Source organism: Zeus faber (assembly GCF_960531495.2).
Source record: "Zeus faber genome assembly, chromosome: 18".
Classification (NCBI taxonomy): Eukaryota; Metazoa; Chordata; class Actinopteri; order Zeiformes; family Zeidae; genus Zeus; species Zeus faber.
Genome location: NC_137210.1, coordinates 11638508 through 11666036, shown reverse-complemented (window position 1 = coordinate 11666036; position 27529 = coordinate 11638508). Strand labels below are relative to the sequence as shown.

The following is a 27529-nucleotide window of genomic DNA, read 5'->3' as shown; positions in this document are numbered from 1 at the left end:
GTCCGGGAGACGCGTTCTGTTCGGTGGGTTCAACCTCCTCGCCGGCGCCGTTGACATTTTCACAAGTTTGGTTCCGTTTCGAAAAACCAACGACCCAATTCGCCGGGGAGGGGGGGCTGCGAGCGGCGTCGGCGCTTCTCACACTCCAACAGGAGCGGGGAGGCGTGTGTGAAACACATTGTTAACATATGTATCTTGTGCCCTTGACACCGCTTCCATTTAGGGAAGGACATCTTAATATGCTTAGGTTTCCATTTAATGAAATACCTTTTTATATGTGTCTGAACGCGCATGTGTGTGTGTGTGTGTGTGTGTGCGCACGTGCACTCTTATCTGCGTGTGTGCGTGCACGCCTGCATTCATGGCCCCCGGAGGGTTGGGGTGGGGGTGGGGGTGGGGGTGGTGTTGGTGGTGGAGCCGGGGGGGGCGATGGGTGGGCGTGGGAGGGCTCTGGGCTCCTTTCCAGTTGCTGATGCATTACAGGCAGATTGGCCCCCAAATCGGATTATTTGCTGTGGACTGACACCACGCTGAGATGACATCTCCTTTAAAGTGGAGAGGGCCTCCTCTCCTCTGCGCTCACACTCTGGCCACTACTTAAGCAGCGGCGGCTTCCATATAATTCATTTATGTCCTGGATGTGGCTTCACTCCTCTGAATAAGGCAGCGCCGCTTGCATTTACCATTAGAGAAATGAATGTCACCTCCGTCTTTACCCCGGGCTTAACCGGAAAAGACAATCTCTTGCACTGGCCGAGACCAGGGGGCCGATTCTTTGCACAAGCAAACGCTCGGGCGTCGGCTGGCGTTCCCTTTTTTTGAGCACAATTAGCAAGTCGGCGCCAAGAGTGGACCGTCTAATCCTGCGCCACTTCAGCCGGCGTCAGAACAGATCCGGTGCGCGCGAGCTAATTTACTGTCGTTTCCCCTCTCCCTGCCTCCGCCCGTCCCACTTCCAGAGGTTAGCGCACTCTGTAATTGATACTAAATTTGTCACAATGCAAACGACGAGGTTCGAGGAGCGTGCGCCCGTCCGCACGGGGGGGGGGGGGGGGGGGGGGCTGAGAGTCGCATCGTTGTCCCCCAACCCGCCGGATCATCACCGCCAGCCCATGCGTAAAATCAGGAGGCCATGCTCGTTGACTCGTCGAGTGGCGCTCCCCTGATGCATTTTGGGTAAATAAAAGTTGTGTTTTATGTGTGTGTTTGTTTCCCGTGGCGCTGTCCCAAATCTACATAACGGAAAAAGCAGGAGTTCAGTTTTTTTTTTCTTTTTTGCCTTTTAATCACCGCCGGAGAAGACGGTAAAGTCGGTCTTATGTGTGCTGATGTGAAGTTAATCTGATTTTAATTTAATTATACCAGTTAGTTGCGAGGGCACAGGCATCGGGGTGTTTGTTGTAAGAATGTTCTGACATTGGCGCAGGTATGGGGCAGCTTGCATGTTAATTAATGATGAAGATCCTGACAATATGCAGAGGCATGACAGCGTTAAGCCAGTCGGCTGCTGCTTCCTTTGCATATTAATAGATCCTTCATTATTATTTAATATGACAGCTGCTCCAAGGGCTACCATCAGACCTTGTCTCTGTTATTTGCTGTTTTGTGCGCCCCATGTGACAGCGCCGTCCTTATTCTCTTTATTTGTTGAAATTAGAGCTTTGCCGCTTTTTTTTATTTTTATTCCTGTACGGCTCCGCGTCTCGGCCGCCGCGTCCATAGGACACGAGCGTCTGTACGTAAAGGTGACTTTGAAAAGAATATACGAGGCGGGATTGTTTTGCTTGCATGGTAATTGATGCAGATGAGCATTGAGTGGGATTGGTCCTGTTGACGTTTACACTTGTGGCGGTTTAATGGACTTGTTGCTGGGTGCCAACGTCTCCTCCCCCCATTACCTCCAGTGGAACTAGGGCGTGGGCTGCGGGGGGATGTGAGGATTGATAGAGCAAAATGAAACGGTTATCAGAACAAAAGGCGTCGATTTGAGGAGTAAAGTAACACCAAAAATGAAAGATCATTTCAGATGTGTAAATGCAGAACAAATTGATCTCAGGGCCTCTATTACTTGAGAATAGGCGCTTGATGCTAAATCCGGCGGCCTCTTCTGTGTCGATTTTTTTTTTAGACCCTCTGTACATGCTCTTAAAATGTATCCCCAGATATGGACATAATAGATCGCCTGCGCTGGAATGAGCTATGGAGGCTAAACTTCAAGAGCATCAGAGAGCACCGCTACCCCGGCGAGCAGCACCTGATTTGTGGGGGGAATTTATCACACAAACAACCCAGAGGTGATTTCAATATTTACTCGGCAGTCTGTTCTGCATACGTCTCATTTGGAAAACAGTTGACTCTTGGCCATTATACACAAATGAAGGCTGACCTTCAGACTGGGCAGAGGCCACATTCATTATGTGGAGAAGTATCACCTTCTTATGAGGCAGTGGCTTCTTCTTTTTCTTTTTTCTTTTTTTTTTTTTCTTTATCTTTTTCTTTTTTCCCTTCCTCTCTCTCCCTCTCTCTCTCCCTCTCTCTCTCTCTCTCTCTCTCTCTCTCTCTCCTCGGCTCCTGCCTATGCATATGGAACAGCAGCTCGGGTCCGCTGCAAACGAGAGGACCCTCTCTGACATGATGTATACTGTACGTCAATATGGTACTGATGTATTTTAAGATGCAAACAAGGCTCTAAATTATATGCACCTCCATGTCAGCGACTCAGAGTGACTCTCGCCATCTGCCTATCAGCTGGGGAGGAGTGGAGAGGCCGGCGTGTGTGTGTGTGTGTGTGTGTGTGTGCGTGCGTGCGTGTGTGCGCGTGCGTGCACGATGGCTTGCATCTATTAGAGCCACATGTTCGATTTCTACCTCTCCTTGTAGCGGTGTCTTACCCCAGACGCATGGCTAATAGCCACTCCTGAGTCCCATCACAGCAACCCGACAGCCGAGGAGAAGATAAACGCGGTGTTTTTGCGTCAAAACACGCAGCCGAAACCCGGCAGCGGGGTGTCGCCCGCCGCCGTTAAAACGGAGCCGGCGATAACGCTGCACGGCTGTGTGTTTCCGTCATTTTTTATTTTTTTTCCCCCTCCTTTCGCGGTTGTCGCCGTCGCCTGCGAGAAGAGCCTCGGCGCTCTCCAGAGACTCCAGAAAGGCCTTGAGTAGCTTTAGCTGCGATCCGTCCCCGCTGCTCATGAATAAAGATGGCGGTCACGTTCAATACACCCAGAAACCCTGGAACCCACCACAATGACAAACCCCCCTTTTATATGCTTTACGGTCGCCGCAGTGTGCCCAGAATGTATGTGTGTGTGTGTGTGTGTGTGTGTGTGTGTGTGTGTGTGTGTGCGTGTGTGTGTGTGTGTGTGTGTGTGCGTGTGCGTGTGTGTGTGTGTGTGTGTGTGTGTGTGTGTGTGTGTGTGTTGCGCTACACTCACTATATCAAGTCCATTTTGAATCAGGGCGGGTGTCAAATATACCACCGCGCTATGAAGTGGTCAGCGATAAACGAGGCGATGTGAGGCGATTGTTTCCAACGTCGAGTCCTCGGAAAAAAATAAACAAACCTTCCGCACGCGACGCCGCAATCAGCGTGTAAAGCGACCGTAACGTTTTAAATGGACTTTTAACAGACAGTTTTTACCGGAGTCGTAGCTGCAACTGCGCGGGGGAGCCAACAAAAACCCCTTCGTTAAAACGCTGCACAGAGATTCGTGGTCTTGTAATGTGAGATGTCAGGTTAAGTGTGAAGCCATACTGGCGAGTAGGCGCCTTTTATGTAAAACATTTGTTATTTCTCAGTAAAAATATTAGTTTTCGTAATAGGTTTTTAGTGTGCTCAATTGAAAGGGGTGAATATCAATGTCAAAAATGTTTTGGGTTTTTTTTGTGTACCAGACTTACTCCCTGCTCTATTTTACAAAACTGCGGGGGCACTTTTTTGCTCCCTTGCTCCATTAATTTCCAGCCCCGGAGGCTCCGGGCATATAATACCGCTTTTCAGAATTTCTTTTGAGGTTGAGAGAGACGCCACTGAATGGAGGACATTGCCTCGGTTTAATTTTTTGATGGAACATTTTGTTTAGTTAATTTTAACACATAACCCTCTAAATATTGAATGTGCACTAGAGCTGTTTTGTTTATGGTCCTGCATTCAGCTCCCTGACTGGCCTTGCAAGGCAATGACACTCTGAAGAGCCCTGTTATTATGAGCGGCTCCAAAGAATTTGAATGCCGATGTTAGTCATTATTCAGTTTGTGTGACAGTGGGGTTAGAGCTAATGAATACATTAGGAGGTATCATTGATGCAAGCCTCAATGCAACCGCAGCTTTTCCAGACTGATTCTCCGACTCTGCATGCACTTTTTACATCTCTCTCCCTTCTATCAGTCATAGACACATATACAGTGTCTGGCTTTACAGTATACTGTAAGTGTTGGACACAAACGCGTGAACGTACCGTTATCTCGACTCGATCCGTTCCCATCAAGCCGCGAATATATCAATACGGCGCGGGAGTCAGGGAGGCATTCATAAAAATCACACACGGCGCCACACACACACACACACACACACACAAACACACAGGAATCCATCCCATCAGCGTGACAACCCGCCGCCAAGATATTCCCTGTCAGAAGATGAAAAACCCTGAGCGGTGATCTCATCATCGTCTCTTATTCCCACGGCGTGGCGGAATTATTCATTGTTTTATTTCCAACAGTCGTTTTTGTTTTTTTTTGTTTTTTTTTTTCCGTTGTTTTCTTTGTTTTGTTTTTTTTTTTGCCAGTGCAGGTTTTTTTTTTCCCCTCTTTCTTTAAAGAGCGTGAGTGCAGACGTGTATAGGTCTCAAAGTGCTCTCTCTCCCCCTCCTCTCTCTCCAGGCCTGACAGCGGCGGCGGCGGCGGCTGCCAACGCTGCCATCGCTGAGGCCATGAAGGTGAAGAAGATCAAGCTGGAGGTGATGAGCAGCTACCACGGCAATGCCAACCAGCATGGGGCCGACGGCGAGAACGGGGACCTCAGCTCCAGCGTCGGTGAGGACGCCCTTCATTCCTGCAGAAATATGCGTATGTGTGTGTGTGTGTGTGCCACAAAAGAACACAATTGCAATAATTGACACACCCCAACACGCATGCAACACAAGCTCTTCATCCAGATAACTGTTAGCAACAAGGATCATGTATAATAACATGGTAATAACATGATAATAACATGGTAATAACATCATAATTTATCTAAAATATGGATAGAAGTTCTCAGACCTTTCACCTAAAAAGTGAGAGTATCACATTGGCGTTTCTACTTAAGTAAAACGATATAAATGTATTTTTTTTTTTCTTAAATGTATTTAAAGTATTTAAAGCGAAGTCATATCCAATATACCAGCCTTAATACAACGTTAACCCTACCGTACCTTTTTTTATGCAGATGAGTGCTTATGCATATCCTAGTTATAATATACAAAATAAAAAACAATAGGTGTTGTTATCATTTACAAGGATATGGATCTAATGAATCATTGATGAGCAGTTTGATGGACCCAGTCTCTGATTTTAACATTACATATAAATATAAAATTGTATTTTCTTAAAAAACTAGAGCAACATGAATAAAAACAGAGCCCGACCGACATCTAGGTTTGGCCGATAAATCAGCCATTTGACTTTTATTTTTACTACATCGGGAACGGGAGTTATGCCGCCAATGTCTCCCGATTCTTAAATAAAATAAATTGAAAGAATAACAAAGGATAAAAAGAATATTTATCCTGTACTTATGTTTTACACTACTTTTGTTACTCACCAAAATAAGCACAGAAGTCCGACTTTATAAATGAACACAGAGATGGTTTTCCAAGCAGGAAGCAGCGCTGCGTTCATGGGAAGCTCGGAAAACAAATTTGTTTCAGAAGTGAAGATGCATTCACTGGAACTCTGAAAAACACAAACGTAATTTAATATCATCTTTTATATTTTTTTATCCATCAAAAAGTTATTTGTGTGTTATTTTTATTTATTTCTTTGCTTCTAAGTTAAAATATCAAAACTTAAATAAAACATCTTGTTCCAAATTGATTTGAAATTTTGCACTTTTTGACTTAATATACAAAACATCGGTAATCGGTGGGCTAGGACTTGCAAAAATCGACATCGGTCGGGCTCTAAAAAAAACAATATTCGCCTTGAAATGTAGTGGTGTAAATGTCGACAGTCTCCAAAACTAAAAAGTATTTGTACTTTGCTACTTTCCGGCCACTGTGTTTAGTTTTTTATGGTTGGTTTCTACAGTACACAGAGTGGTGCAGTGTCATTTCCCTACTTTCTACGTTGTAAATATTCACTCCAGTAAGGTAAGTGTTGTTCTCTCTCCAGAAGTGTTACCCTTTGGTGTGGAATGAAAAAAAAAAAAAAAAGATAAAACACATTCTTAATAGCTAAGTGAAACTGTGAACACAGTTTCCCAAAGCTATCAGCTTTTAACAGCAACTAATTGAATTGCTGTGAGAGCATTGGTTTTTCACAATGTGCCATTTCAATTAATTATTAGCCCTAGAATGCAGAAGGATTTCTGTAATATCACACAGAGCCACTTAGCGTGTTGTAAAGAATGATAATGCAGTGTGGATTCATGAGCCCATTCCAAATTATAAACCGAGTGTAATCCCCAAAGCTTTGGTTGCTAAATGGTGTTTTTGATTCACTTACTGTACTAAATGGCTCGACTCCTGAATACATTTCAATGGCGGCGGCTGGTTCCGTCGCGTGTTCGGGGCACAAGGAGCGAAAAAACAGAACGTGCCTCTGAGCGAGTTCAGCAAAGCCAAAAAAAAACAAAACAACAAAAAAAAAAAAACACATAAATTCTGAGGTCATCACTCCGAGAGAATAGCGCAGACAGAAAGACGCCTGAGCCGGCGAGGTCACGGAAATAAAGATAAATGTGAATATGAACAGCAAGGCTACGGCAACGGAGCTAATAAGAAACTGTTTTATCTTTTTACAATTTAAATTGTAACCTTGAGCCCACAGCCAGCCGCACGGGCTCCCCGCAGAATCATAATTCTGGAGAGAGAGAGGGGGGCGCGCTAGGTTGTGGGTGCACGGTCCGCGGCATTAGCTCTCTGAGTGAAATATATGGCGGAGACGCCTCTCGGCCCCATCCACAATCAATTGGATTCTTTTCCTTTAATATTTACTCGCAGCGATGAGATGCTCGTCTGCATGGTGATGAACAGTCTGCCACTGGCGTTTGAAGGTGACCTGTCAGGGAGTATGGACAAATCTCTCGCTCGCAGAAATGTAGAAAATAAATCATTAGGGGCAGGCAGGCGGACAGGGGCCGTCTCTCTCTCTCTCTCTCTCTCTCTCTCTCTCTCTCTCTCTCTCTTTCTCTCTCTCTCTCTCTCCCTCCCTCCCTCTCTCTCTCCCTCCACTCTGCCCCGGATTCAAATCAGCCCAGATTTATGATTTGAATTAATGCTTCGTTTGGTCAAAGGAATGGTCGCGGAGACAAATGATGTTTGGTACTGAAGCCATCCTAATATTGATTACTGGGTGTCGCGGCAATCTCTTGTTTATATCATGCACTCTCCTGTGACAGGGTGGCCAGCAGGAGTCATCCCGATAATACGCCGGTGAAATATGGCCCCCGCTCCGCACCGCAGGGCCATGAAACACAGCTCGGAGCCAGTCGCCTCCTTCAACAAGCCCCGGGCTTCCACTCACATATTTATTTTCGACAAAAGCGTTTGAGAATTTTCACCAAAGACACGAGCCCGGCTTTAAACTAAATGTTATCGAGGCGCTATTAGACACTTTGGCTGGCACTCAACGCGCTGTTTCAATGTTTGAACGCCTTATACCTCGAGCTCTCAAATCCATTATGCCAGATCTGTAAATCACTTGACTTATACGGGCGAGACCCCGGCACAGGGAACGGGGAGGGGGGGGCCACCGTGCTCTGCCACACGGGGCCCTTTTCTTGAGATCGGGCTCTGTTGTTGTTCACAATGCTGCCGAGGGACGAGCGGGGGCCGTGACCCGGGGACACAGCTGCTCGGAGGAAACGGACGCATTCATTCGGAGGTTGGGAGCCGCGTCCGGCTCGAGCTGATTCACACATGCGGGGGGCGGCGCGCGGTGAATCACCGCCGTCCAAAACCTGGAGTCACAGCCGTGAAGGCGGGACGGGTTTGAGAGAGTTTCCCCGAGTTTTATCTCCAGACCGGTACTCCTGGGTTCATCCTTTTGGCGGTGGAATCGTTTTTCAGGTTCTTAATTTCCCAGGAAGGGTCGCTTCACGCCTGGGCTGGGGTCCCATCAGAGGGTCAGTTTGGGACTTTGTGGGAGTCCAGTGACCGCCAATCCAAAAGAGGACGGATACTTTTAATCAGGAATAGCTCCCCGCGCGGAAGCTGTGGAAAGGGATTCTCGGCGGCGCTGGGGAAAGCAGGTGCTTCATCTGGGTGTTTTGTCAGAAGCAGATCTGGTTTTGTGCACAGCTCAAGGCGGAGGGAAGGAGTGAAGGACACTCTGTTCTGTTTGTAGAGTTGGATTGCCTCCGCCGTCGTCTTTGTGTCGATGTAAATTGAACGGGCTAATGCCCCCCCCCCCGCGCGCCCACCCCCCACGCATTAAATATTCATCACAATTAGACCTTCCTGTTTGCATCAATGTTATTAATTATAAGGGGGGAGAAAAAAAAAACAGCCAGTTCAACCCTCAGCCAAAATAACCAAACATCCTGTTTGAGAGAGAGGCGGGGGGGGGGGGGGGGGGGGGGGGGAGAGAAGAAACAAGAAAGAAAGGGTGAGGAGGAGGAGGAGGAGGAGGGGGGACGGGATGGGGGTGGGGGCGTTCTCTTTCTTTTGATTTTTTTTTTTCCCCTCGCACTCTTTAGGGCGGCAGACGGAGCCCTCGCCGTCCACAATGTGGATTGTTCCTGCGCCTCTCAGGAAATGCCACAATTACAGATCACAGACCAAGCAAAACACGTGTGGCGCTGGGCCTGGAGGGGGATAAACAGCCCGCCCGCCCCTCCCCCGCGCACTGACCCCAGCCACAACCTTCATTACCCAGAGAGAAAATATTGTCAGCTGCCCGCTAACAAACACCTGCCAATTTCAACGGGAGGAATTGCTTTTTTTCTCTCTCAAAGTGTAAGGAGAGGGGGAAAAAAGTAAGTGTTCCAGACCTTTTGCGAAGAGAAAGGAAGGAGAGTGAATGACGCCTTCGCAAATGCCTCTCTCTCTCTCTCTCTCTCCCTCTCCCTCTCGCTCTCTCTCCACCTTTCTCTTTCTTTGGCCACCGGGTTCCGCCCTGCCACTCATCCGACTCCTCACCGCGGCAACTCTAATGGAGCTGAAATCCTCCCTGTAATTAGATATGGGAATTCCGCCGTCATCAGCCAGATGATGCCACGGATGCACAAGACCAAACAACCTGACGACAGCCAGCGTTTCCAACAAGTACCGGAAAAAAAAAGAAAAGGGGGTGGAGATACAAAGACGAAACAAGAACAAATTGGACCGGAGTACCTATGACATTTCATTTCATTTTCTCAAACTCCATCTCGACCACAAGGAAGCGTCATAAACCGCTTGAGTTATGTTCTACCGCCGACTACTGAAAAGCCACAAGCCCTCCATCTCCCGTCCATCCGTGGCTCCCGTCCAGGCTGACGACACCGGGATAGGGGCCGGTGGGAGGGTGGGTTGGGGTGGGGTGGCCACATGGTAAGCGGTGGTTTTGGACGGGCGGTGACAGATACCTGGAGTGCTGCCTGACTCAGAGCCCAGAGCAAAGAGTCCCAGGCTCCGGTCGGGATGATGAGGAGCATCATTCTCCTTTTCCCTGGGTCACGGTGCTAATTCCTGCCGCCCCGCCCCCCCCCCCACGACCGCCAACCACCTCCAACAACCCACGCGTGTAGGTGCGAGTGTTTGCATGCGGCGCCTCGCACGCGCGAGTGATGCACCCACGCGCGTGCGCACGCACACGTACATGGCGAGCGAGAGAGTGAGGCGGTGAGAAAGAGGGGGCCTTGGCCCCTGAGAACGCTCGACGAGAAGACCACAGCTGTACGCTCCCAGCAGCTAATTGGTCCTTATCTAGCTGTCCCATTCATCTTCATTTTTTACCAATTACTGAGCATTATCTGTGTTCTCAGTTGGGTATGGGACTTAATCCTTTTTGGTTAAGCTGGTGCTACAGCTTGCAAATTTCCAATAGAGGAGGAAAAAAGGAGGAGGAGGAAGCAAAAAAAAAAGGAGGGAAGGGGCGGAGCTGGACAGTAGAGGTGGGCCGAGCAAAATTCCGAGCCAAAAAAAAAAAAGCCCAACTCTGGAAACTTCCCATAATCCACCGCCGGCAGGAAGCGATCAATAAACAATGACATCACATGAAGGGGGGGGGGGGATATAAAGCGAAACGGAGAAAGAGAGGGAGAAAATGGAATGGATCAATTATTGGTGTTATAATTCAAGTCCTTGTTTGCAAACCTAGCAGCGTCATTGATTAAGCTGTTCGTGTTGCACTCACCGTTATTGACTTGTTAAAACCATATTTTCTCATCATCAGTGGTTTCACGTTTGCGGTCACACAGATAACAATGCTTTAAAGGGCCCCATTAATTATTCACCGTGTATTCATTTTTAAATCACAACAAGTCCAAATCGTCCTGTTTACCCTGCAAACAGCGCAAGCAGGGTACATCGCTCATCCAGAAGGTACATCAAGACACCGCAATCTGGGGGAGTTAGCCTTAATTTTCCGAGATCAATGCATAACTAGGCTCCGCTCTATATGGGGTCTGCCGCGGAGCCGGGTGGAATCAGCCCAGAGACCGCACGCTAATTATCACAGTGTTTACGGCTCTGCTGGAGAGTATTTCCACCATTTTGGATCAGGCGGGAGCTAACAAATGACATGAACGATTACGTGGGCGCCAGACGGACGAGAAAAACAAGCCTTTTAAGGCCGGAAGTTCGGGGCCGAATCCCCGATAAAGGAACGGGCGGGAGCGTCGCCGGGCGCGGGATTTTTTTGAGCGGGGACCGGGCGGGCCGTGCGCCGCGGGCCGCCCTCTCAAACGGAGCGTGTGCGCACGGAGACGGCGCTCCGGCTCTTTGATAGGGATCTGTTTGGTCACACTCTCTGTGCCAGCTGTCAGCGCGGCTCCACTGCTGCGATTTAATTAGTCTGTTTATGTCCTTTCTAATAATAAAGCTCTCCGGGTGGAAGGACACATCCGACGAGCTGGAGCCGGAGCTCCGCAACCTGCTAGACGCGCGAGCGCTGGTGGCCCCGGCTCTGCTGAATGTGGGCCACGGTGGAGGATGGTGGCTACTCCGTCGCTACTCGAGACAGAACAATGGCCCCCGGGCTCAGATCTGGTATCACCCCGCCCCCCTCCCCAATGCTAACCTTAACCATTAGGGGATAAAGCACATACTGACCTGATATGAGTATCTAGGGGCAACTTCATCCATCTTCCTCCCTAGCTCTCTTGTGGGAGCCTTTGTCAGCGAGGGCTCAGGAGAGAGACTAGATTGTAGCCATGGGCTGAATAATATTCAGTCCACGAGCTTATCATCCCGGGTCTTTCGGCGAGAGAGATTTTTATCCGATCCGGTTCACGCCGTTGTTCGCCGAGTTTGTTTTGTTTCTCCGTTTCCCGACAGCGGGGATGTGTTTTGCACTTTGCAACGGGCGAAAGGGAGAAAGCGTAAGCAACGGCGGCACCGGGAGCTCGGAGCAGACGCGAGCAGACAGGCAGCCTTCCAGTCCTGGCGGCGGGCTTGGCGGATCTCCGTCTCTCTCTCTCCTGGGCTTTGGCCCTCACCATCTCTCTATTAGTCTACAAAGGCCCACGGGAGCCAGGTGACAGATAAGTGAGGGGACGACACACACATTTTAATAGACATTTCAAAAGATAAACTTGATAATCATCCCCTCTTTTTAATGAAGTCTAATGTCCTCGTTCTAATTCCACTCGCGCCGTGGCTGTTAAGCATCAGGGTGGAAAATTTTGAATATGCATGACGGGGAGGCGCGCCCATGTAGCTACAAAACACACAAATGCAGACAACTGCAGAAATAGATTGTAATAACAAGGGGAATTGATTAAACATTATTGATGTAATGATGCATATCAAGTTCTATCATCTTTGAGTGGCAGAAGTAGACTGAAAGAGAGAGAGAGAGAGAGAGAGAGAGCGGGAGGGCGAGCGAGCTACACAAGCCTCATGTCATGCAAATATTTGTTTGACTGTCTCTTGCGGTTACTTCACCATAGCAGGAGCGGAGCTCTAAAAAAAACCACTGACCAGTCGGCTTGTCATCCCTCATCAGCATTAGGCCTCACTCTTCATTAATTGGTGAGATTAATTTGGAGGGCTTTGATGCGGGGGGGAGTGGGGGGGTGATGCACGCGTCGGGCTGTCCCCTCCCCACCATCCTCTGTCAGGTTGCATTTAGCCAGGCAAGGGGCTGACCTTTGGAAGTGAAGAGATCAACACAATTTGAAAAGACAATGTCACTTGGTGTAAATGTGATACGTGTAATAAATGACGTTCAACCTTTCGCTCGGCGATGATGAGCTTTCGCAGGTTTTTTGGGTAAAAGTGAAATATGCGTGGACCGTAATGGCGTGGCCTTTTTTTTTTTAAATAGGCACATAGCCAAGGTGGTGCGTCTGCGCGCCGTGCGGCTAAGAGGACACATTAGCACGCTGTAATAATATTACCGTGTGCATAATAACAGTAATGATGAAACAATAACGACAGCGAAACGTTTACGGGTTTGCCGGGCGAAGGTATTTTGAGCATAATCAAAATAGTTGCCTCGGTCCTAAAGGTGTCTCCACTCAATTACAGTACGGAAAGCCTCGTCCAAAATAGCTATCACGCCGTACGCCCGGGCCAGACATCTTCGCCATCATCGCTCGGCTACCCGCCCGCCGCCCCGCCGCTGGGATAAACGAGATAAAGACAGAGAAAAGTTCAAACAATGTTCAAGAATTGTCACCATCCCAGCATGCCCTCTACTGTGTGAGCAAACGCAGCAAACGTGTTTTCATAAATTGCGTCTGGGGTTCTTACCAAATAACAAAGGACACCGCACGGCGCACACAGGCATAGTGACACAGATCCACTGTGAAATGCATGGATTTTCCGCGATCGCTATCATTATGCACATTACATCAATATCATTAGCCTGACAGCTGTAAACTATATCCCATATTACAGATTTTCTCTCATGACGTGATTTTAATAGAGCTTGGTGAACTGACAGGGGATAGCGATGCTAATTTTGTAATTAAAACGGATGATCCGATGACCACATGCAAGCCGATCCGCCCCCCGCCAAAAGAGATATGACGGCAGAGTGGGCTCTGATTGATAACACTCGTCAATATATTTCATTTCGGGAGCCCGAGTCAAATGACAACTGGTTGTCATTGACTGAAAGCAATCTTTTTAAAAGGGGGGAGCCTTTGCTAAGTATCAGATGGAAATGATTCCTCTGTCTGCCCGGGTGTCACTGCCTGCAGGAGCTTTATTGATTGGGCTTGAATATATTGCACCCGCAGTAGTAACAGCTGCTAGTAATGTCTCTCCTCTCCTTCTGCTCCCTCTCTTCTGCCCACAGCGCTCTTTTTTTTTTTTTTTTTTTTTTTTTTTCCCCTTGCACTGCGGTTTATTGTTACGTGCTCATGTGCTCATTGAGAGTGATGTGCGACAAATGCAAAGTGAGCCCGGTTCCGACCCAGATTAGAGACGTGCACTAATGCGTCCCGAAGGCTCGGCCCGTCCCCGGCCATGTGCGTGATTGTGTTAGCCAAAGCCGCCATTGTGTCCGGGCGCTCGCTGTATAAGGCGCTCGTCCACGTCCGCGGGTCCGTATGAGAGGATGTTGGCATGGTTTGGTAAAGGTCATTTACCGTAATGAGATTTGCCACATGCAAGCGTATGGCTTGATTATTGCCCCCGTTTGTTAACATTTTCAGCGAAAAGGCAATGAAGATTGGGTGGTGGTGGTGGTGGTGGTGGCGGCAGTGGTGGTGGAGAGGGGGCGCGGTCAAATGAGTTTTAGCATTTTCCCCTCAAAGATAGGATGTTTTTTTTTCCATTTTTTACAAGGTATCTGTCACCGAGATGATTGATCTTCCAATTTCCATAAGGAATGCATGCCATTAGAGCCGCGCATTTAAATTATCTGATAAAGTTGGTGTTTTTTCTCTGTACTTAAAATACAAACACCACTGTCTTATTATTATTATTTTTATTTTTTTAACCGCGTGTGTAACACTCCAGTGGGTTCGGTTTTCGGAGGAAATCAATTATGCAACTTCATCGAACCAGAAATGTTTTCTTCTCGGGATCTCTGTCACGTTACCTTACTCCGGCGCAAGTTATGAGTACCCACCTGAATCAACACCCACTTTGTGTCGCCGCGGTTACACGCAAACACACACTTTGTCCATTGATGTGAACCAGAACAATCGGATCCCTGAGTTCCCCGGGTCTCCGATTCCCGCGGGGGGGGGGGGATGTCGAGCACATTGTTTGCACGTGTTCCCGCGTCCGCCCAACCCCCCGCGCGCTCCCACATACGTACGTACAATTATACACTTTATAGAGCATCCCCGTCTCACCGTGCATCCACATGTTTCCAGGTAAAGCTCTCCTTGTTAGCGGGAGATTTATTATCGCTTGTGCGCGCGCACGTTGGCGCACGCGTACGTACGCAAGAGTGTGCACTTGTGTGTTTAACAAAGGCAAGATGTTTACTTTATTATCAACATTAACTGAGTAAACACCCCTCCACCACCCCCCCCCAAAAAAAAAGAAAAACGCTTCAAAGTTTCACTCAATGACACTGAGGGGCTGTGGGTGGCTACATCAAAGCCCCACTACCTTCCTCTCTCCACTTTAATGAGAAACAGAACTCCCCAGCCTTGACTGAACCCACCATCTGTGTGTGTGTGTGTGTGTGTGTGTGTGTGCGTGTGCGTGTGCGCGTGTGCGTGTGTGTGTGTGTGTCCGTCCGTCCGTCCGTGTGTGTGTGTGTGTGTGTGTGTGTGTGTGCACCACGGAGGCTCTGCCTTCACATGCGAGAGGCCTCCTCACACGGAAGCGTCGTCGCTGGACGACTTATTAACGCCGCGAGGAGAGCTCCAAACGTTGTTTTCTTTCTTCTTCTTTTTCACGACCATTTAATTTTTCTTTCCTTTTCAGGTTTTTGTTGGGTTTTTTTTTTTTCTCGGGGGGCGGGGGGGGGGGGGTGCCAAACCCAAGTTTTGGCCACAACAAAGACCCCACACACCCCTCCCCCCTATGGGCGCGCACCGCCCTGTCGCACCTTATAGAGAAATATGTAAGCGGCGTTGCAGGGCTATTTTTTTTTTTTACAAGGGCAATTAGACAATTTTTTCTTTTTTTGAACACTAACAGACAACACATGTGAGTCGGTTCATTTAGCTGTTTGTCTGCAACGCTCCCTGTTCAGTTTGAATAAATCAGAAGAGGAATATTTCCCCGCCGCGAAAAAAAAAAACCCGGAAAAAAGAAAAGGGAAAAAAAAAACGCGGCGGCTTAAGCGGCGAGCAAATCAGCCCTCCCTTTGTCTTGTTCAATTCAAATCAAAGGATAACCGGGAATGTTTGTTTGACAACAGCGTTTACCATGCATTGTTTCCGCAGCCCAGAGCCCTCCCAAACAAAGACAGATAGGCTTTTAAACAAGTCATTTAATTAGCACCGGATCCCCGGCTCGGGCTGCGCCAACCAATTATACATTCCTGAGGCATGTGCAGGTCCTATTTCACGGCGAGCGGGAGGCAGATCCTCTCCAGCCGCTGTCTCTTACAGTACATCTCTCCCCGTCCATTTAAGAGAAGGTAAATAGCTCGGACAGACAGCTTCATTAGCCGGCGTCTGAAGAGCGCGGGGCCGATTGTCGCTTAAATAGTGCCGCTTTTTACTGCAGGCCCGGGCGGCGACCTCCGATCAATTACAGCTGACGTTATTGTTCGCGGGGAGATTTTTTATTTATTTATTTATTTATTTTCCGGAGGAAGAAGAAGGGGGGGGTAAAAAAAAAAAAAAAAGCGAGATAGGGCTGTGAGCTTTGGCTGGAAATGTAATCTCCCCCCCCCCCCCTGCCCGCTCGTCTTCTTTGGTCCTTTCTCCGCACAAACAATAAATCATTCAGTTGAAAGAGATAATAAAGTGCCAAGTAGGAGCTGGTTTAATTTTTGTCAGGGGAAATCTGTCCTCAGCGGAGTTGGGGAGAAAAGGGGGCCCGCCGCACCAAAGCGCTCGCAATGACAACGTCTTTAGTTTCCCCCCCTTTTCTCTCCCCTCCGTAAAGGACTATTGTAGATCGCCAGCAAAACGTCTGTTTCCCAGAGTTTCTGTTTCCACGAGGATTACCGGCACAACGGATAAATGCGGGCTGTCATTAAAATAAATTACTGCGCTCTTTTTAATCATTTTAAAGCATTCATCATTCGACCCTTTTTTTTTGGACGGGTATGTGTGTGAGCGCGCGCGTGTGTGTGTGTGTGTGTGTGTGTGTGTGACTCTTTCAAGTATCGACGACCGGCTGACGTGTGGTTTTCTGGCTGCGTCTGATGTAACAGCTTTTTAATCACGTTGCTACCGAGGGCTGTTTTAATTCATTCAATTCATCCTCGGCGATTCAGATCTTTGCTTATCCACGCATGAACTCCCCGGCACCGCAGAACATAATAGCTGAGCTGTTTATATTGGTATTAAGTGATTTGTAGTTTTAATGACGGCAAATAAGAGTTCACCTTTTGCGGGTCCCTGAGGCTTTCTCCAGGTAAATTACTCCGAATGCGGTGCGTTTATGCCCTTCAAGAGGGGAGCGCTCCCACGGGGATTCAACTCTAATCAAAAGGGAACTTTCCTATCGGAGATAAACAAGGACCGACAAATACGTTTTGTTGTTTTGCGTGCCCACGGAGCATTCACGTAGCGTTGGAATGTGAGAAGGCATTTGCTTTGAGTCACCCCTTTTGTTAAACACATAATTCACGTTCAAATGTAGCGGGGAATCCAGCCAGACATCGTATTTCACCGCGCCCCGACCCTGCTCGAAGCTTTTCTTCCGCGAGGGTTAGGTTTACAATTTTGGAATAGTTTTGCAACAACGCCAGACACCCTTGAGTGAGTCCAGTCCCACCGCCTCCACCTGGTGTCCCTGGTTTGGACGGCTCCGCTACCGGGGCCCGGACGGCTCTTTAGGGACGCCGGACGCTGAAAGTGAGGCTCTCGCCCCTTCAAGTGGGACAGTCCGCTTTTTCGGATATCCCAATATCCCGAAGACTGCGCGCCGCGCAGCGAGCCCCGTACCTCACCGCCGAAACCGAACGGCGGAGAGAGTTCCGACGGATCCGTGGCGGGATTTGCGAGGTTCTCCGGCTCAGGAAGCAGCAGCATTGGTAACCCGGCCCTGGGAGAGTGGCGCTGGGAGGTGGATAGGTTCGCCAGCCCTCTCCATGTTGCCCCCCACAGTAAGTACCCCGGCAATCAGGGCTTCTGTGGCACTTTATTCTTTTCTGCGCGCCCCCCACCCCCACTCCCTGCTCGTCTTAATTGAGCTTAGCCCGCGCGCTGGTAATTGATTCTGACTCGGGGCTTCGGGAGAAGGCGCCGGTACAAGGTGACGCTCGGTTTCCGCCTCTCTTTAATCTCCCTCGCCTTCAGATTGTTTGGGAATGCCACTGAGAAACTGCACGCCATCTTTCTTGTGGAAATCAATGCTCCTTTTGGAAAGGGGGGGGGGGGTGACAGAGAGAAGTACTTCTCATGTCCTTTCATTCCCAAACCAGTGTCCTTCTCTTTAGAGGCTCCACCATGCAGATCTCCTTGCCCCTTGGCTACTGATGTTTTGTTAAGAAAAGAGGGAGCCGGGGTTGTTTTTGTGGACTGGCTTTCTGTAGCGCTGTCCCCCCCCCCCCCCCCCCCCCTCACCGCACACACCGCCCACCCCCACCACCACCACCCTCCTCGCTTTCTTTCGCACAGCTTTTTACCTTGAACCGGGCTGCCAAGAAAAAAGGGAGGAAAAAAAAAAAAAAAGGGAGTGGAGGAAAAAAAAAAATCAAAAAATCAACAGAGGGGCTCAATCAGATCCAATAGTGTCTATGAGGTTTTTCTTTTAAAGCACTTGAGGAAAAAGCATCTGAGTGGCGAAGGAATGAGACCAAACTGTTCCCAGTCACTTTTGATCCTGCGGTTTCAAAGTCTCCACGGAGCAGAGCGGGGATGGAGAGGGGGGGTGGGGGGGTGGGCAGACACCTAGCTTTGACCTTCCGTGCGCGCCCGTGTCCTTTGAAAGTTGCCTTGTTTTCATTAAGCCGTTCGGAAGCACTGTACAGTGCTGGTGTGTTTCCCGAACTAGAACACCCCCCCCCCCCCCTCCACCACCACCACCCCACCCCCTCCGTGGTATCTGTATGAGACTTTTCTCTCCTTCTTTCTTTTTCCTTCTTGGCAGACGATTATGTCTTTAGTTTTGCCAATTAGACGTCTATTTGCCGGGTAGCAATTGAATAATTTAAATCATTTGTAAGATATCTCTGATGTTGTAATGGAATAATTTGCGTTGCGTTTAAAGCGGGCGGGGTAAATGAAAACGCCGTTAGTGGAGTAAGTTGAAAGTGACTTTGCTGCTTTTGCTCATTTGCGATCCCTCTCCTTCCTCTTCTCCTTTTGTCCAGAAAATAGACGGCGTAATTAAGGATAAACTCATTGCCACACTGCGGTCTGATGGTACTTGTTTGTCATTAGCACGTTTAACTAGTCATTTGGGTAATGGCTTCTAAGATTGTCTTATTTTTACACAGATATTTCTTATATGTAAATATTGGGCCAATTTCCATAATGTGCCCTTTTTTATTCCTCATAGAATAATTGATTCATCTTTATAGCTCTGTAAACTTTGGTCTTTGAATGACTGTGTGTATAGTTATCGTGCCCCGTTTTCTTTATTATTATTGCAGTTGTATCTATTATTAACGTATGTTGTAAAACATTTATGTATATTATGTTAACATAGAGAGATACCCCGAGAACCAATTATTTTAAATTATTATGAATTATTGTAATCGCTGCACTATAATTCCTCTCTTATTATTGGACACCGATATTACAGGATATCTAAATGATGGGAATTGCTGTCTGGAGGATTAACAGCAACGGGTTTCAGGTTTTTTTTTTTTTTACTTAGTCAATTAATTTTTTAATTAATCTACTAACTAATAAGTTGCATTGTAAAGTAATCTATAGGGTCTTCTTGTCTTCCGTTGTTCTTAGGCCTGGAGCTTCCCTTCATGATGATGCCCCATCCCCTCATCCCGGTCAGCCTGCCCCCTGCCTCCGTCACCATGGCGATGAGCCAGATGAACCACCTCAGCACCATCGCCAACATGGCCGCCGCAGCACAGGGCCAGAGCCTGCACCCGAGAATGGTCACCTCCGTGATAAAGGTAGACCCCAATACAGATAGGAGCCGGTGGCCGACTACATGGGTTCGGGTACGATCTCCAGACGCTCTCAGACACACTGGATACTTATTTGGAGGGTGCGTGTTGTGGTTGTTGGGGTTGCAGGAGCGTGTGCCGGACAGTCCGTCCCCGGCTCCGTCCTTAGAGGACCACCGGAGGCCGGGCAGCCACCCGTCGTCCCACCGCAGCAGCAGCGTCTCCAGCTCCCCGGCCCACACAGAGAGCTCCTCGGATCGGATACGTAAGTCTCCATTTCCGCTCTGCTGTCCCAGTGTGTCAGGATTGCAACTTTCTTCGGCTAGCTGCCGGACATTTTTGGTACCGAATCAACACGCGAGACACTGAGGCCTCTGTTCTCTGTCCTTCCCAGCGGCACATCACAACGGCCTGTCCATGAACCAGGCCCTGCTCGGCCTGTCCCCCAACATCCTGCCCGGGCCCAAAGAGGGAGACCTGGCCCACGACATGAGCCACGAAGCCAAGAGGATGCACGCCGACAAAGGTCAGACCTCTTCTCTTTCAGTCCTAAAGATAAAATAACCAGAGTTTCAGCAGGTTTTTTAAGAAGGTCTTTAAATGTCTTGAATCTAGTTTTTACAAAAAAAAAAAGGCATAAAATGCATTAGTGTTACTATTAGTATAGTCTTACATTTGAATCCATTTTGTCTGATTTTATTCATCCCTATATTCCTTTTTGTCGAAAAGAGTCAAGTTCTGATGATTTCTGATGTTTTAATTCTAATAATCATGTAGTTCAGGACCCTATTTCTATCTGATACTTCCCCCTGCCATGTACCAAATATATACTACATACCTGTGTCTATTTACCTACAATTCTTTATTAGAGAGAAAATATTTGTCAGAGGATCTTGTTAAATGATGTTACAAATTGGTCTTTAAAATGTACAAAGCGTAAAATGTTTGATACCTGCAGACACCCTGATAGTTTCATTGTGATTTTCATTTGCATTTACTTCCACCCAAACATCACACCATTTGGGCCATCTCTAAAAATAACACTTTACCGAATTGCAGTTTTAGTTCAAACTATTTTCCATTAGACTCCATGTGCTTGTACTTGCAAGGAGACCAAATTCTAGATTTCCAATCGTGTTATTTCAATAGAAATTAAAAAAAAAAGTAAAAAGGAAAGAGAATTGTGTTAATCCATCGAGTAAATGGGGATTAAATACAAAATGAAACAAATAATAGATTTCAGTATTCTCTGTGGGTTCGGGGGGTTCAGGGGTGTTGCTGGGTGAGTGTGTGTGGGGGTGGGGGTTGAGGTTGGTAATGATATTAAAGCCACTGTGGAAATCACCGCACTGGATGTTCCCTTTTGGCTAGCGCCACGTGAAGAGCAGCGTAAGACCTTCACTCAGAGGGTGTGAAGCAGTGAATAGTAATAATTAGCAGGATCGTGAACCGTATATATGGGTCACAGTGTGTGTGTGTGTGTGTGTGTGCGTGCGTGCGTGCGTGCGTGCGTGCGTGCGTGCGTGCGTGCGTGCGTGCGTGCGTGGGCGTGGGAGTGTGTGGGTGTTTAGGGGGGAGGGTCGTATAGACAGGGGTTTTCGACGCTATTTCGAGATGCAGACGGGTTAAAATAGAGGAAGCAGTACTGCAAACATTATTATTCCCGTAAGGGAAATTTCTGACCTGTGAATTTCATCATTCAGTTAAAGCCACATTTTACATTGATTGTATTTTTAATTATAGAGTAACTAGTATATAGTCAATTCTCAAAAGACTCCAAAATTTCTACCATGATTACACTGTCCGGACGTGTTTTGGCTTGTTTGTAGATGTGAAACTCTAGATGTGAAGTAGACAGATAGGGAAATAACGGATAAATAGAAAGTGAGAAAGAAACCGGGGGATTAGGTGGAAACACACTAAACCAAGTAAACGTTTCTCCTTTTTCCTGATGTCTGGTAAACATCAAGCCCTAAATTGAAGCCTATTCACCGAATTAGTATTTATTTGAACTCCAAATGGGATGCCGTTCCTTTAGAATATTGAAGTGGGAAAATACGTCCCAGGAAATCACACTAATTCCAGTTATTTGACCCGCGCCACAATCAGGCGCAGACGCACGCTGTGTTATTGTCGAGATTGTCAATTCCTGATATGTCACCGGGCTTGATTAGGATTCTGGGCTCTCCAGCGCGTCTGCACCCGAGGTCTCGGGCAGCGGAAAAACATTTTTATAAAATAACCCATTAATGCAGAGGAGTGCAACTAAATTAGTTACCAATTTGCTGAGCATGAATTAATGAAGAGAGCTTCTCGCGGCTCCCACAGTTGTAATTTTCATAATAACCCCAGACCTTTATTTGGCAGGTTGTTTAGTTTTTTCGTTTGAAGGTTTTCATTAGTCTAATGAGGACTGTGCAAGGGCGAGCAGTCAGCACAATTTACATGAGGAAGCTATCATAATAAATGAGGCAATTTGAATAACACGCACAGGTTTATGCGGCGAGATAAGAGAGATTGTCGCAGCCCGATTCCGAGGTAACCAATACATTAGAACCGACTAATAACCAAAGTAATTCCAATAAAAGCCTTAAGTGAAGGGAATAAAATTAATGATAGATATATTGAACAGTAATGATATGATACATGATGCATTAGATTAATAAAATAAATGTGTCCCATTGTAAAAAGAGACGGCGGAGAGGCGCCCCCCCGCCCCCCCCGTTCCGGAAGGTTTGTTTATGGCGAGAGTTTTAATTAGCCTTGTTCACCGCATCAGTTTGTTTAGACAAATGAGATAACATTCCAATGGTTTAACGATATCTCTCCACTTGTTTGATCTTTACGATCCTGGCACAGCTAGTTAGATTAATCCCGTGGCAATGGCACTTTGAGAGGGGGTGGGGGGGGCGCCGCCCTGCGCTGCCGACCAAAGCTGCGACGCGTTTGGTTCCGCATTCGGCTCCTCACGAGCCACTCGGCAAAAAGTCGTTTTCAAAACGGACGACGTCGGAGCGAGAGTCGTCGGCGCCGAGTCGTGAATGGAACTCTCGCGGGGAATCGTTTCATTGCGTCAAAATTATTTATTTCGCCGCAATGCAATTGGTCACATTCACTATGAATTATGCCAAATGACTTGGCCTGTTTTGCCTCGGACTTTAATTTAGTCCTCATTAATTATTTTCAGTTGGCGACGACGGGAGACTCGCTCGTTTGGCAGAAGTGACTCGGGGCTCCCGGTTCGCTAAAAGGTTCGTTCGCCGTGAACCAATCGTTTTTTGTTTTTTTTTCTTTGCGAGATCGCCACCACGCGCCGCAAGGCGGGTTCGCGCGGAGACGGCTTTAAATCGACGCCCTCGGAAGACGGCGGCCATAACATCACACCAGCTCCGATCTTATGAACGGCGTGTTTCATGTCATCTCTGTCGATGAAGGACAAAAGAGTGTTTGTTGTCGTTTAAAACAAAAAACGTGGAAAAAAAAAAGAAAATACAGGTTTTTTTTTTGTTTTGTTTTTTTGTTGTTGTTTTTTTTGTTGTGTCACTCAGTGCAGACGAAGCAGATGGTAGGTTTCTTTTTTTTTGGGGGGGGGGGTGTTGTTGTGTGGTGTTGTCTGAACTTGATTAAATTTTGTCCAATTTTTCTGTGTGTGTGGTGGGGGGAAGATTAGATGATATTTGGGGAAAAAAGGCTGGTGGAAACCTAGCTGTTATCTCACATGTGGCTAATTGAATTGCTTCAAACGGAAAACTCTGCGGCGATCGCTTTCGACAAGCCTCTGTCTCATGAAACAGCAGGTAGCTGATAAACAAGGGAACATTTGAAAGCTACGGAAGCCTTTGGCTGTAAACTCACTTTGGACATCAAACACTTGACATCATCTTATTTCCTCTGGGAGAGGGTGTTCTGAACGGCAGCCATATGCATGTACGTCGGAGGTATAAGATTCTCCGTAAATACCATGTGGCAGATTACAAAAAGGAGCAAAAAAGGGACTTGTGCCAGCAGCGATATTTCTTGACTAAACTTCAGTTATTTGCGGTTTTATATACGAGCCAAATTCCTCATATGCCGGGGCAAAGCGTCCCCGCTGTGAAGTCAGAGGCTAATACAAGTCGGTGAAGCGATTCCTTTAAAATAAAAACAAAAAAAAAAATGATTTTTAAAAGCGCGTGAATCCCCGGTAACGCGATATCGCCACTTCCCGCCTCCGCTAAAAACTCCACACACTTGTCCACACAACAGGATACGCTTCTCATAATATCCATCCCGCCATTACACAAATGGCCGGGCCCTTCAGCGGGGAGGCGGCCCCCTCTCTACCTGCTGTCTGCTAAGTAATTGTTGCTCGGTCGGAAGGAAGCCATCCGAGCCACGCCTTCTGTTTGAGGCCGGCTCGGCCAGGACTCTGCCCTAGATGTCCAGCCTCGTCCTTGAGGGGGCCGGCGTTCCCGTGCGCGCGGCCCGCAGCCCTAGTTTAGTTCGCAGTCACAATGATGAAGTGTTGCCGTGGCGCCGCTGTATGGAACCTGCCGGGCTAATAGAGAGAGGAGAGGCCGCGCCGCGGGAAAGATAAAAGACATAAAGAAAGCCGGCTGAAAGCCTTTTTTTTTTTTTTCTTTTGCGAAAACTTTTTCCCCGCCGCCCGCACGCGTGATTGTAAGGATAAAAGGATGTTAAGTCTCACCGTCAGGGTTATCCCCTACTCTTAGGATGTAAATATCCCACTGACATTGATGGGTATCTCCGTACGCTATCATTAAAAAAGTTGGGTACGTTCGGTTCAGAGCGCCTTCCCCTCTCATCTCGCCGGCTTTAATGCGCGGCGTCGTGCTCGGTCCTCCTGGTGTCCTTGGCGTTTGGCGCTCTTCAAACACAATGCTGACTACCTGACTTCTCCCTTAAGTCAGGAGGCGAGATCATTAGCCATCACAGGGCCCCCGAAATGTGACTTGGCAGACAATAATGCTTTATGATCAAACAACTTGTCAGTTGCGTGCCGTCGAAATGAAAGAGTGCAAAAAAATAATTCAATAGAGGATCAATCAAATTTCCCCCCCCCCCCGCGCGCGAGGAGGACTGCTGATGGTGCAGAGAGCGGCCTATTCCTCCAGGACACCAGAGTTCATTTGGATATTTGTTCTCCTCCTCATGAATGTTCCATTGCGTGACACCATCTCTCGCTAATCACATTTCTCCGAAAACGCGTGTGTGCGTATGTGTGTGTGAGGGGGGTGGGTGGGTGGGTGGGTGGGTGGTGGTGGTGGTGGTGGTGCGGGGGGTTGCTTTTAGGGACGTTGAAAAGAGAGAGGTTCTTTTTAATCTTTGAAATGCCTCAAAAGTGACAGGATGCTTTCTCTTGCCAAGACGTGAGCCCGGGATGGGGAGATAAATATGCTGTGGTCAGCTAAGTGTATCTAGTGAGCGGAGAGGCAAATTTAATAATGCATTATCATTCACTGGCGAAGGTGAAATCTCCCTGTCCATCAGAGGGCCGCGGCCTGTTTCATGTTACCCTCGGCTGCGAACGAACAAGTGCTTTACTCAGCCATACCAGAGATGCACAGTAGGCAATAGCGCCTGCCACTACGCTGACTATTCTGGGGTGTCAGAAAAAGCAGCGTCCCTAATCAAAGCCAGCATCCATTGGACCGGACCGCAGACACCCGCGTTTCACGGACGGGGGCTTTTTCTCCAATAATATAATAATTATGATTAAAAAAAAAAATAATGACTGCGATAACGCTTTGGATTATGAGACATCCTTTCATTGTTTCCTTTTTTTTTTCACCCTTTTCTATTTTTATTTTTTATTTTTTTCCTTTTTTCGGACATCAGCGGGCGCATTTATTTTACATATCCGAGCATCTGCTATTATGCAGATTACGGAGGCATATTTACCCCCGATGCCCTTGGACATCGACGTTAAACAATTACGAAGACTGTGTACGATGCAGGAAAATTTGCGATTCAAAAACAAAACGATGCATATCTCAGCGGCGGCGGCAACTGTTGCAGTCAGATAAGGTTGACCCCTGAATATGTATTTCTGTATTTTTCAGAGACATTCGGCGTCGGGGTTGTTTGTCTAATTGAATATTTACATGTAAACAGTAATTAAGTGAGGCGCGCAACATGCCAAGGCCGGGCGCTGCCAACGTAAACAGCAGCCCGAGCCGCTCGCCACAGTCCATCATGTTTACAGACTTGCGATGCCGAGTGCTGTTTGTGTTGCTCTTTCTTGGCAAGGCCCATAAAACACCGGCAATCGGAGCACCGGCAATCCGAGCGCCGAGCGCAGCCCCCTCTTATCGCCCGGCGGTCCGCCGGCCGACTTGAGGACAATGTGAGTCAAACCTTTAAATTCTCACTCTACAATAATTACGCGCCTATACTTGAGCTTTTATATCCTTTCACTGGGAAAGTAAATCATTCCTAATAAAGAAGGGGAAGAATGGGGGGCGGCGGGAAGCGTGGTCGAGGACTAATTCTCTTCGCCGCCTCCCCCCTTTTCGGAGCTCCGTTCTGCTTTTTTTTTTCCCCCGAAAAGCCTTTCACCGAGTATCACCAGTCACCTTGACTTTGCAGCAGCCGCCTTACAGAGTCTGTTGCTTATCCTGCCTAACCCTGGCCTGTCAATTAGGTGTTTAAAAATTAATCTCTTTAACTGGAAATACCATGCCAGCTTTCTTCCCTCTGTAAATGAAGTGTTATTAATTCACACAGTCCAAAGCCAATGTTATGAATAATGTTATCAAACCAGATTTCCACACGTTTAACAAGTCTCTCCCATTAAAACCCCCTTATGTATTTTTATAACTGTGAAACCAGGGCCGCTAATGGATTTGCATCCCATTCCATTTTTTTTTTTTTTTTTTTCTCCCGGAGCCTTGGCGCGCCAGACAGCGCAGAGTGCAATTTCTGCCTAAGCCGGAGCCTTTTTAAGTTTACATTTCCCATTTCCTCTTTTGTTCTTTCATCTTCATTTAAAAGCAGCTCAGTACATCCATCCTGGATTAGCGCCAGCCAGCGCCCGACAGCCGTTCTCCGGCACCCGAACGGCTCGGCCTCTCCCGGCAGGATCGCTCTGCCAGGCAATGACACCAGTGTACGTCCGCGTACCCCCCCCCCCCCTTACCCCAAATCCAGCGTGGCTCTGATCTAATGGCGGGCACACCGAGCTAATACATGTTCCATTAAAACCCGGTGATTATGGGGGATTTCCTCTCTGTTTGTTTGTTTGAGTTCTTAATTATCAATATGTAATTGGCATGTGTGTATGATGTCGGGCGCATATGCGACGGCAGCGTTTTTATTTATTTTTTATTACCAGAAAGCGTGTCGCTATCGTGCGGAAACAGGGTTCCCCTCGTCCCTATCGGAGCTAAGCCGCGCGAGAAGTCGTCCTAATGAATTAATAAGCGCTCAACAAAAGACAGCTAAACAATGAGTGGGAAACAAACGGCTTGATGATCAGCGGGTCGGGGAGATTAGCTGTGGTGCGCGGTACAAATGATCCCCTTTTGAAAGTTGAATGATTCGGGCAAAATGCCCAATCAATAGTCTAGGCTGGCTTAATCTCTGGGATTCTTCTGGCAGGTCAATAAACGGACCTGGTCAATGGATGTCAATATTCAAAGACAATCTAAACACCCTCAAAGTGCCTCGCAATGACGTTCGCGCCCGGCCATTATCTTCTCGACGCTTTTGTCCGGAGTATTCTTGCAGCCACCAATAGTTCATATATTGTGGTTCTGAATAAACCTCTCCCCGAATAACCATTCGCAAAATGAACCCTACTGTATGTGTCTAGGGCTGCCATTTGTGACCTCTCCGCAACCTTGCCCCCGTCCGCTTTGACCCCTCCGCAGCGGTGGCCTTGGTGTAAAACGCCATTTCTTCTGCACTGCTGTTCGCTCTAAAGAGCTCATTTGAAGGTGTGCGCCGGCAGAAACAAAAGTCCTGTATGCTTTTATGCAGTCATCACAGTCAGCCAAGCCTGTAATCCTCAGAG

The 27529-nt window shown here is 47.8% G+C and overlaps 1 protein-coding gene across 1 annotated transcript in view; it reads left to right on the top strand.

Moving 5' to 3' along the window:
- Positions 1–27529, top strand: part of dachd (dachshund d) — a gene marked incomplete at its 5' end in the record, with an annotated part of 104846 nt that overhangs the window by 57180 nt on the left and 20137 nt on the right. Inside the window, 3 exons of the mRNA XM_080019054.1 lie at positions 4885–5037; positions 19349–19780; positions 19910–20041. Of these exons, the coding sequence (XP_079875180.1) occupies positions 4885–5037; positions 19349–19780; positions 19910–20041 (717 nt within the window). The remainder of the gene's footprint in view (positions 1–4884; positions 5038–19348; positions 19781–19909; positions 20042–27529) is intronic.